Source organism: Lontra canadensis, unplaced genomic scaffold, assembly GCF_010015895.1.
Source record: "Lontra canadensis isolate GAN:19392208 unplaced genomic scaffold, GSC_riverotter_1.0 scaffold17, whole genome shotgun sequence".
NCBI classification, from domain to species: domain Eukaryota; kingdom Metazoa; phylum Chordata; class Mammalia; order Carnivora; family Mustelidae; genus Lontra; species Lontra canadensis.
Window position 1 is genome coordinate 19860982 of NW_022631011.1, and position 12286 is coordinate 19873267.

Consider the following 12286-nt stretch of genomic DNA (forward strand, 5'->3'; position numbering starts at 1 on the left):
AAGTTTCGAATGACGCACTCGGGTAAATGGGAAGGCAAGAGGACCACAGTGCCATCATCCCAAGCTGTACATGACCGCTTCCAGGGCTGAATGAAAGAATCCCGCAACACCTGACCAGAACCCGCTCTTGACCTGCCAGTTGGGAAACTCTGCGGCAGCTTGCAGGCTCCTTGGGACAAGGACCAGGTCTTGGGCTTTACATCTCCAGGGCCTTAGCCAAATGCTTCTCGCTGAGCATCAGCGCTTAGTAAACAGTCGTTTGCTGAAGGTGTGACAAGGCAGCCATTGTAATTCAATTTGAAAGTTGAATGACTTTAAGGCAGGAGTGCATTGATAAACACTCTTTATGAAAGTTGTAGTGCTCAAATTGCTTTAATCTAAATTGTATGTTCAGGATAAAGAGGGGTGAAGTGGAGGAAGAAGTGGAAATTGGAGTAGGATTCCTACTCCAAAGTTTTTTTTTGGTTCCAAGGAGTGTGTATATGGTTCTCTCTGTGTGTGTTGTTGTTGTTGTTGTTGTTTTTAACCTCTCCCAAGGTGAATTTTCCCCCACTTAGCATTTTCCTGCAAGGGATTTCATTGCAGATAGAAGAGTTGTAATAAATTCATGTTTGGCATGTTCTCCTTGATTATAGTGCATCTGTGGTATTTCTCTTTGGTCTTCAAGGACCTCGATAGACCTGTAGAACAGTCAAGCAACACTGCGGATTTTCTAAGTTCAACAGCGTGATTTTGTTTAATAGAGAGATCATTTTTTTCTGTCTGGGAAGATTTTATAGACAAAGGAAAGAGCAAGTACATACATAGAAAGGGTTTTTTTTTTTAATGTAAGACAGTTTAATAACTTTCAGAGAATAGAGTGGTTGCAAATAAATGTTGCAGGAAAAGTAAAAAGCACATTTTTCTCCTTGACCGCATGAGCTCTTCAGACCATTGGTGCCTGACAGGCGCTGGTGCTGGCCGGCGCTGTCCTGCCAGGCTGAGGACTGGCTTTTGGGTGTGCATCCTTGGCTACCGCACTGGTTTCTTTTGTTTCTGTTTTGTTTTGTTTGTTTACCTTTTCTTGACAGTAGAAAAAAAAAACAACAACGAGGCAGCAGACCAGCAGGCGGGGGTGGGCCAGACGGCTGCACAGTCTGGCAATGCTACATTCCTTCATTACAGCCTGCTTGCCATTTTATAACAGTGTGCGATTTATTCTCCCTAAATCTGTTTTCATCTTATGGGATTTCAAGTTAGAATGCATAGCTAGAGCCCAGAAAGCACAAAATAATGATCCCGCCCTTTGGTTTTTGAAAACTAGGAAGGCTTTCTGCTCCCTGTTTAACTCTTTGTAGCCTGAAGGTAACTTTTCCTCTGTTCTTAAAAAGTGTCAAGATACTTCAGTGAATGTGGTTTGAATCTGCTTATATCGGAGGAATGATTCTGGACATGGTTTGCCTTAAACAGAGAACATTTGGTTTTTCTTTTTCGGCATGGGGCTTCCAACCATGCCAGTAAACCCTAGAGCTAGCTGTACGTACAGATGTGAACTTTAAAAACAACATTAGATGGTTGATGATTATTTGATCCAAGACGGCTGTCAACCTGGGGTCCATCATTTGTAGTGATTTGGGGGACTTGAGTGGGAGTTGCATTTGTATCAATTATTTGTTTACTTATTCATCACAGAGTTTCTGAGAATGAGACACCAAGCTATAATGCTCTTTTAATTTTTAGACAAAATCCTTAGAAGAAAACAGAGGCAGCTTTCTCAAGTGACAAAAACAGTGTATTTTTACTAGCCCACTAGTAGTGTAGTGTTGGGCCCACTTTTTCTTGAATGTTTACTTTTTTTCATAGTTTTGGGTAATTAAGATCCAGGAGGTCACGGTCATCCCAGTGCAGCCAAGAAGTGTCTGTTTCTGTTTTTTGTTTTTTTTTTTTTTTTTAGGCAGTATGCACTTTTTAGTTGGCGATTTCTTGAACTTACTGGCATCGTGTGGCTTGATTTAAGATTGAGTAATTCATGCCATGGTTGTTTAATTTGGTGAAAAGCTGACTATGACCAGAGAGCAGACTGTTAGGAAATGGTCATGTTTTAAGTTTGCGTGCGTGTATAAGTGGAGTATTTTGGGTTCATTCATCTGTTGCCAATCTTCGTTGTTAAGTAATCATCTTGCATTCATGTTTACATCATCTTCAGAATCCTGTGTTTCTGCCACTCTCGTAAAAACTTACTCGGGTTGGTAAGGTAGAGCTTCGTGCTTAGAATTCATCAGGAAAAGCCTCCTTTATATCTCCTGCAAGAAGGACCAAGGGCCTGCACTGTGTACTGGCTGCCAGAAGTTTTTATAGTAATACTTTGTATCTAGGCTCTGGCTCTTACCATTCAATGTGCTTTTTATAGAGTACCAAGTTATAAATGTCGTGCAGCTACGGCATATTAATCTTACTGCAAAGATTTAATGAGGCAGTTGTTTTGCGATGGACACTAGTGGGAGAAGGGAGCGACAGAGTTTTACTTTACCACTGAGCTGCAGAAATATTCCTTGCCTGGTGATAATTATAACCACATGATCTCTTAGTTTTTCTTTCTTTTGCCAGTGCTTTTCCATGCAAAAGTGGCTTGGAAGGAGGTCCATTTCTAGGCAGTGAAATGGGTTGGAAATTGGGCTGTTTTCTCAGTGGTTTGACATTTTAGCTTTGATCAGGCATGGGATCCTTGTTGCACAGAGAGAAATATGTAAGATGAGTTTCAAGAATACAGATAGTCTTTGCCAGTCCACTGAGATGGCTTTTAGATATTCATTACTTTGACTTGACTTTTATATAGGTTATAAAAAGTAAATGTGGTGAAACCTCATTTTTACATGGACAGAATAGAATTTCTGCTGGTTGGCCTTAAACTGATCCCGCACTTGAAATTAATTGAAGTCCATGGGTTTATTGCCTCCAACACTTTTAAGCCAGTGCAATTTTTCATTTTCCCCAAAGTTGAAATTTTATTAAACCAAGTTATAGCAATAACAACCCTATGAAGGGGAGGATGAGAAGGAAAGCACCACCTGCCAGAGAGCATAATAAGGGGAAAAACATACTTCTTTTGAGTTTCCATTTATAAGTTAACAAAATTGGAAACAGAGAGCTGCCATTTATTTTTTGTAATAATAATTGTGTCTTTGTTCCAAAATTAAGTCTTTTATCCAGGTTAGAACACTATCCATGCAGGGCTTCACAGCAACCTTTAGAAGGGATGAGCTGGAAAGTAGGTGGTGCCTTGAGCTCAGTAGTGATGGACGTCACAGGTCTGAGTGGCGTCCTTTAGGTCAAAGGACAGAGAGTCCTGCCTGCAGCTGGGATGGGGTTTGCGGTTGTAGTGCAGGGGATCTGTGGATATTTAAAAATTACTGCCCCTCAGGGGAGTTGGGAGCACAACAATTGAGTTGAAAGAACAGTTGTCTTTCTTGAAGTGGTGTTGGGAGAAGGGCAGTTCTTACAGGCATGAACCTTGTATTTATAACCCCTTAGGTTGAAGTCAGAGACTTGAGTGGCTCGCGGAGTAATACAATTATTTTTTATGATTGGATCTCAAAGGACTTTATAAAAACTACATAACTAAGGCCATGTGCAATTATTGAAGTGTAGCCACCTGTGGGAAAGAAATAGTTGACCATGTAAGCTTTCCAGAATCTTCCTTACATCAACTGACTTTAGGAACGGAGCCCCCTAACACAAATAAACATCTTTTGAATGGGGGAGAAATAATTCTTCATGGGAGTAGAGGTTGGGAAGAAAAACCTACTCGCAGAGAGAGAGAGAGAGAGAGAGAGAGAGAGACTGAGATCCTAGCACTCGTTACGCCAAGGCATCATAGGCTATAATCCCACCCCACCCCCCCAGAGGGTCCCTCTTAAGTGGTGACCTAAAAACAAATTCGCCAGTTGGCTGGAGCCTGCATCCTAAAGTTGCAGCAGAAGTGAATAAGCTTGACTGACTTCAGTCCCTAAAGGGTTCTATCTGTAAATGCAGAAGTGGAAGCAAAAACATTTTTTATTAGTCTTAAAATGACCCTTATTTTAATAACTAGCCACAGTGTCAGAAGCACGGACTGGAGTCATCCTTTAGCTTTGAAGAGTTCAAGCATCATGCGTGCGTTCCTATTTGTTTGATATTTTTGATACTGGATTCATGTAAAGTGTCCATATTCTTGAATAATAAGGAAGGTGAGTTTTTTTTACCATTTTTCTCTGCGTGCTACTGAAAGTATTCAGAGTGTCTTATTTAAAAACAAACAGGCCTGCAAACTTGATGCATAGCATTTAAATAATCGTATTAAAATTCAGACCTAGCCCCCACATTTCCCTGGTGCTATCAGTTTTATGAGAAACTGGAATCTCATGCTAAACAAGGGAGAATATTCAGCATGTGCCGACTGACTTCCAACAAGTGCTTAGTGGTGTGAGGGCCAGTCTGCCGGAATTGGGATGGTTATTTATTTTCTGGACTTTCTTTCTAATTTGGCAGTATTTTAGCACGTAGTTTTAGTTTGTTGGAGATCTTTGAACCACTGCCTGTTTGTTGCGTCTGTAGCTCTACATAAAACCTCTGAAACCAGCAAAGTCAAATGTGATGGGATCATCGTGCCAATTTTGGGAAATGTAGGCATGTAGATACTTTTTAATTCGGTGGTACCCGATCTGTTCCTGTTTATAGCAAAAATACCAGTTGAAGGACTTTTTATGTACATTCTGTTTCCCCCTCACTCTTCTCCCTTTTTATCATCACTAAATAATATTTACTAAGCCCTCACCTGGCCACAGTGCTATGCTGAGCAAAGTACAAGACACACAGAAAAGATCCTGTGATCACTCCCCCGGGAATGAGCAGCCAAACCCCCAGTCTATTGAAACGGGCACTGTGTAAAGCATGGAGATAATAATTTTCCAGATGGCAAATCAACCCAAATTACCAATTCACTTAAACACTATGTTCTTTAAAAACGAATCAACAAACAAACAGAATACTCGTTCTTTGAGATGAGAACTCTGCTTTGTTCATGAACCCAAGAGATTATTATATATGTTGAAATGGAAGTTGATTTTGGCATACGTGAATCATCTGAAGGGTGGTGATAGAGTTAAGTTTATTGCAGATGTGAAGAAAGGCTTTAGAACAACTGCCAGCCAAAAGGGGACCATAGTGACTTGTAAGGAGTAGGGTTTGTAGATGTGTGTTACACGCTGCGCAGCAGAGAGCATTTCCAGACGGGAGGATGGTGGTGTGGTGGCATTTACAGACTTTTCTAAGAAATCTGGGCTAATTTTGATTCTGTGAATTCTTGATTTTAACATTTCAAATTTTTATCTCCCCATATGAAAAAAAATTGACTACAGATACTGCATTACATATTTCTTAGGTATCTTGATACAACTCTTTTATAACCATTTTATTGACTATATTTTGAGACATAATTTTTATATTTCTGACATCGGAGGACTTTTCGCTGTTAGAAATTAATGTCCCATAAATTATGTCACCGATTATATTACCCAATTTTCCCTAAAGAGGCATATTCTCTCTTTCTCTTCCTTCCCCACCTTTGCTTTCCTGTGAAGAAGAGAGGTGCCACCAAGATGTTTGGGGGCACGTCTCTAAGTTGAGTCAAAGATAGCACATAGAGTCAAAAAGTATTTAAAGTATGTATAGAGCTCTAAGTAAAAATGTTACGTGTGTTTTACTCTCTTACTCCCCGTTGCTATTTGTGTATGATTCTTAGGGGTAGGCTAGAACTATTTGTAGTTTTCCTGCCACCTTAGCTTTTTGACATTGGTAATGCTGGTGTAAGTCATTGACTTGATTGTAATTTATAATTGCTCCTCGTATGTATTGCTTTTTTTGGGTGATTGCTTGTTTGAAAACAGGAGACATGCCAGTATATTTACACTTGAATCCGTGTTTGTAAGAATGGTTTGCTGCATGGTAGAGCTTATTTGCTATCGCTGTCTAACAAATAATGGGGTAACTGTGTGTTTTGACCGGTTTGTAAGTAAAGGTCAATTTCGTGCCTATGGTAATTAGCTTAGCTTATTCTAGACTTTTGGCTAATTCGGGTAATTTCCCGTGAAACAGTATATTTAGCAGAAAGGGAATTCATTCTTAAGCACAGTGGTTTTTTCCCTTTACATCGGAGACTTTAATTTTAGAAGTGATTTATCTCTACCTTTTAAGCAATAGCGCCTAAAAGGCTCTGAAAAATGGCAAAGTTCGCCTGAAAGGTGGACGGATGAGTTATTTGAAGGAAGCGATGAGAAGAGGCCTGTGTGGTGGAGGAAAGGCAAAGAAAAGCTTCAGCCATCCTGAAGCGACACCTCTTAGGGAAGACTCACTTTTGGTTCCTGCAGAATAAAATCTGTCCTAAGCCCTCCTTCTGCAGCTTCGAGGAAAATGGTGCTTCTGTTTTTGGTAGCAAGAAGATTAAACGTTACTTGAAAAGAACCCATCTTTAAATCCCATACTTACAGTCTTGATTTTCTTTCAGACCCCAACTGTAAACTTGAAGACAAGGCTGAAGATGGAGAGGCACTAGACTGTAAGAAGAGGCCGGAAGACGGAGAGGAGCTGGAAGACGAGGCTGTGCACAGCTGTGACAGCTGCCTCCAGGTGTTTGAGTCACTGAGCGACATCACCGAACACAAGATTAATCAATGTCAGTTGACAGGTAAACAATACTTACCACTTCTTGTCTTCGCACACTGTTCTATTTCTGATTTTTTCAGTTTGTACTTTTTCTTTCTCTCTCTCCCCATTGTTTTACTCCCACACCGGAACACATAGGTACGTCTAGAAGTGCTTTAGGAAGAATTCTAAGATGACAGTTTGTGGCAAACTCAGCGTCACGGTCCGTAGAGTATGAATTGTACCTGGTTTTCATAGCTAGTGGCTATTTTTCCTTCCTCTCTTCCTTCCTTCTTGAATCCAGAATCTAACGTGATGGTTATAATAAAGTTAAAAAAAAAAAAAAGAAGAAGAAACTTTTGAATATTTTTTTCAAAGAAATGTAGTGTGTATTAACTTCTTTTGATGTAAATATCACTTCCTTAGGGGAACTTTGCTTGATGCCTCTGTGCCTGGGTTTGGTGCCTTTTTGTGTTCCCACAAAGTACCCCCCACCCATTACATCTTAACAGTTTCCACTCCATGTGTTCACTTCCCCCTATCCCTCTTTAGACTCCGAGCTCACGGATGGCAGAAACTGTGTCTTATTTGTCATTGTATTCCCTGAGCCTGGCCCACAGTAGATTCCCACAAAGGTATGGCCGCTATTCTGCTATGCAGTTCATGGGATGGATCCGATTTAAAATAACAAGAAGCGTGACAACGTGTTCAGTTTAATGGTTGAATAAAACTAACACTCAGTTTGCCAAATTTCTACCTTCCTTAGAAACATAGCCTACAAGAACAGACTATATCAGGCTGAGTGGGACATTTTAGGTAGATACATTTTTTTAGATTCCTGTCATTTTTCTCCTTCTATTTGAAGCTGACATTCTCTGGCTGTGTGTGTGTGTGTGTGTGTGTGTGTGTGTGTGTTTCTGTAACTCTCTCTTTCTTTCTCTCCTTCTCTTAGTTTCCCAGCACGAATCTTTCTTCCATTACCCATGTATAGGAAGTTTATTTAGTAAAAAGTGATTCTCCAACTGTTTTCTATAGAATATTGATATTTTTGTAAGATTTTAAAAGGTGTTCCATTTTAGTCAGGGTTTCTGAACATATATTGGTGGGAATGTTGGATTAAGTCCAATGAAATAGGCTTCTTTATTAAAGTGCACTGTCAGGGCGCTTGGGTGGCTCAGTGGGTTAAAGCCTCTGCCTTCGGCTCTGGTCATGATCTCAGGGTCCTGGGATCAGGCCCTGCATTGGGCTCTCTGCCCAGCCGGGAGCTTGCTTCCCCACATCTCTCTCTGCCTGCCTCTCTGCCTACTTGTGATCTCTGTCTCTCAAATAAATAAATAGATCTTTAAAAAAAAAAGTGCACTGTGACTCTTTACGAAGGGACTACAGTGACTAAGTTTAGGCCTTAGAATCTTCTTTCTTTCAGAAAACCCATTTCCCTTGGTTGGAACTTAAGTTTGACCATTGATGTTACATATATAAATATTGGCCGTAATACATATTTTCTGTGGTTTTTAGGATTTTTGATAACTTTTATCTTGTTATAGTACCAAACTTACGAAAAATTATAAAAACAATCCATAGAATGACCAGCACTATTTACTTAATTCACTGACTCAATGATTATTTATATTTCATCCCATGTACTCTATTATTATCTTTTTCTTTTGCTGATTTTTTTCTTAATCACCTGAGAAAAGACTGGTGACATCAAACCCTTTTAAATATGTCTTACGTATTTCCTAAGAACAAATATTCTCTCACGTGACCACAGCATACTTCTTGAACTCAGAAAAGTTAACATTTAACACCGTAAGAAAACTATTATCTAATCCATGATTGATATTTAAATGTGAATGGTTATTTCAGTAATGTCCTTTAGAGCTTTTTTTCTTGTCTAGGATTTGGGATCATGTATAACATTTATTTGTCACGTCTCTTTTGTTTCCTTTCACCTGGAATGATCCCTCAGCCTTTCTTTGTCTTTCTTGACCATGACATTTTTGAAGAGTATCTGTCAGCTACTTTATAGGGTGCCTCTCTGTATTTGGGATTTGGGCTTTCTGATTACATTTGAGTTACATCATTTTGTGGCAGGGACGCCACCCAAATAATGTTGTGCTCTACTCCATGCATTAGGTCTGGAGGCATGTGATGCTGATTTGTCCTCAGGTTGATGATGTTAACATTGAATACTTCTTTAAGGTGGTGCCCACCAACTTTCTCCAGCGTAAAGTTACTGTCTTCCCTTCGTAAGTAATAAATAATTTGTGGGAAGATGCTTTGACACCATATAAATATCCTCATCCTCATAAAAATCCATTGTCTGTAATTTTTGTCGTTATTAGCCTTCTACCACAATTTCCTTTCTTATTCGTTCACTTTTTTGTTTATTTGTATCACTTTGGGCTTTTGGATTTTATTTTATTCAGTGTCAAAATTCATTACTGTCATTATTTTGATGCCTGAGATTTAGGCAGTGGGAATCCCTTCAAATTGGATCTTTTGTTGGTTTCATATGTCTCCATCATTATTTGAGGACTTACCTTAGTTTTGGCTGAACACAGAGGCCCCAGGCTCATCATATTCTCGTCCCATAATTAGACTCTTCCCCCCAAGGAGCTCTCATTCTTTTAAGAAGAAATGTTTTTAGAAACCATGATATGGGCGCTAGGGGTGCTCATTGCTGTAGGTATATATAGAGCCTTCCAACAGAATTAGGAAGTGTATATGTAAATTTAATATAATATACACATGAGAACCATGTGTTCATGTTGATGCTTCTATTTCAATCCAACACTTCAGGTTCATCCCCAGGTCCCTCTCCATATTCGTTACTACAGTCTTTGGCAGTGAGAAACCTAGCTTCATCATCCTTAATATATTGACTAGAATATGCCTTAAGCCATTTCTGAGTTGCTTACTCATATCATCAAGACAAGCAGACCAACTAACTAGTTTCACAGCTGCTTACTAATGCTATAATTTTAATGTAACATCTACATACAGTGAAATTTATAAATCATAAGTGTACAATTTGATGAATTTTGACAAAACACATATGCCCACATGACCCACATCCCTCTTGAGATAATTTCCTGCATCCTAGAAATTTCTCTCGTACCCCTTTCTGATCAATAATGCTCCACCAGAAGTCACTAACTTTTAAGTTGTTTAAACCGCAGATTAGTTTGAGAACATCTTGTGAATGGAATCATGCAGTAGATACTCTGTTTTGGAGTCCAGCTTCTTTTGTTCAGTATAATGCCTGTGAGAGTCATCCATGTTGTGTAGATGAATAATGTGTTCTTTTTTATTGCTGAGTAGTGTTCCATAATGTGAATGTGTCATAATTTGTTTCTGTTCTCCCATTGGGAGACATTTTGGTTATTTTTAGCTTTTGGTTTTTATGAATAAAGTTGTGAACCTCCCTATATAGGTCTTTCTGTTTTATTTTTCTTGATTTAATAAGTAGGGATAGAATTGCTGAGTTATGTGAGAGGGGTGGTGAGATACCTTGAACTGTATAAAGCACTTTTGAACCTTTTCCCAAAGTGGTTGCTCCATTTTACACTCCTACTAGCCATGTCTGAGAGTTCCAGTTGTGCTACCTTGCTCACATGTGTGTTGTAGTCTTTTTAATTTTAGCATTCTGTTGGGTGTGTATTGGTGTTCTTTGTGGATTTATGTGCATTTTCTAGCTCATATACATTTAATTGACTTCACTTAATGCATTTTTTTATCCCTTAGAATGCATAATTTTTGGAAAGTCCCATTAAATGCAGACAATTAGTATGATTCTGTTTTCAGTGGAATACCTGGTGTTTTAAAAGAAGGTTTACTGATGTAGAATCATCACTACTGTTTGAGCAAAGACATAGGGACTTGACTGACATGGCTGGTGTATACTATGCCAGCAAGAAATCTTACCTTAGGTGAGAGTGGGCTGTTAAACAAGCCTTCAATTCTGTTTAGTGTTTATTTTTTATTGCATTTCTGCCACATAGTCATCCTCACGTTCAGCTTTATGAAATAGAATAGAAGCAAAAGATACTATTCCTTTACAACTTTATATAATATAAACTTTATATAACTTTATACAATATGTATTCCTTTACATATTATACAACCTTAATATCAGTGCAGAAAATACTGGATTTTCAGCACGTGGTATGGTGAAGATATTTATGGGTTAAATATGGTTTTTCTTCAAAAGTGAAAAAAACTCACCCTAATAAAATATTGGTTTATTCTGATCTTAAGCTTTCTAAAAGTAGAGAATCTAGTTTGTGTTCACATACCACAACCTTTTAATCAAAGGTAGGAAAACAGGCTTATTTGTGACAACGAAAGACATTTCAGGAAAGGTGAATCTGGTAAGACTTGGTCCTGTTTGCTATTATTTCAGGATGATTTCTCTGGGAGGGTTGAAGACTGACGTGGAAAAGCAAAAGTAGAGCTCAGAGAGAGAGAAAAGGGGGGCGGTAAACGAAATCAGCAATCATTCACATTTGTTAAAGGTGTTGAAGTTGAAACTTGAGTTGGTGAAGGGTACCCTTCAGACTAATCTGAAAAAGATTAAAGATCCTTGGAAGTATTTTAATTAAAAAAAGTAATATGATGCTTTTACCTTCTTCTTTGATTAAATCATTTTAATGTAAGTTGGGAGGTCCAAGTCTTCCCATTCATGTTTCCTGCTTCTTGAGTTAACTCTTTTCCTGCTGCTTTTGTTTGTTTTTCCCTACCCCGATGGACACCTTGTCCATCGGGGTAGGGAAAAACAAAGGAGGAGAAAGTGTCCTCCTTCGGCAAGGAGGATATTTCTAGTTCTATCTTCCCCTCTTAATGTACTCTTTCTCTCATTGTTCTTTTTCACTCTCTTTGTCTTTTAACTTCATCTAGCCCCATTTGTATCCTTGTTCATTCCCTCAGATTCCTGTCCTTTCTGAAAGACTCTTCATCTTTTGATTTTCTGTATTTCTCTGCTTCCTTTCTCCTTGGTTTACAGTCTCCCTCCGCTTCCTCCATTTTTCCCTTGCTCCTTTCCTCCCCTTCTATTAAACTTGACGTCTTTACGTCCATGTGTGGCCCACCCCAGCGACCCCATAAACCTGAAGACTTTTTGGTCAACAATTCACATGAAGAAAGAGGAGATTCTGAGTAATGTACTGAAGGATTAACTGTAGAGTAGACTTAGGAGAGAAAGAAATCTTAAAACTTGTTGATTTGTAAAATAATAGAAAACTGAGGTATTCTATGGTATGACACCCGCCAGAGTTACTGAGGGGAGTTCAATTGTCAGAGAACTGGTAGATATGTGATTTCAGATTCTTTCCATCCTATAACTGAGGGTTTCCTGGTAACTTGAAATTTGTTCGTTTGGTGACTTTCATCTGCAAGGGTGAGGCATATTCCTTGGGGAGACTGCCTAGATGAAAACTGATTCATTCTACAGTAGAAGTCTTGAAACCCTGCTATAGCTTTACCAAGTGACCCCAGAGTAGACCGAGACTTAGAAGATGAAGTTCAAATAGGGAACGAGGTGACCAATTCTAGACCCAGATTTGAAAGTCATCATGTGGATTAAGTATGCCCCAGATCAGTTCATGAGTAGATTTTAGTAACCTCGACT

General features: G+C 39.0%; 1 protein-coding gene across 4 annotated transcripts in view; it reads left to right on the forward strand.

Moving 5' to 3' along the window:
* ZNF521 (zinc finger protein 521) overlaps positions 1-12286 on the forward strand; it is a 273940-nt gene that overhangs the window by 21918 nt on the left and 239736 nt on the right. For 3 of the 4 annotated variants that reach the window (XM_032859736.1, XM_032859733.1, XM_032859734.1), the window contains one exon: positions 6521-6700. Coding sequence is in view for 3 of the 4 variants with exons in the window: in XM_032859733.1 (XP_032715624.1) it covers positions 6521-6700 (180 nt within the window). In the remaining variant the exon portion in view is untranslated. The remainder of the gene's footprint in view (positions 1-6520; positions 6701-12286) is intronic. The other variant, XM_032859735.1, reaches the window with a different exon arrangement.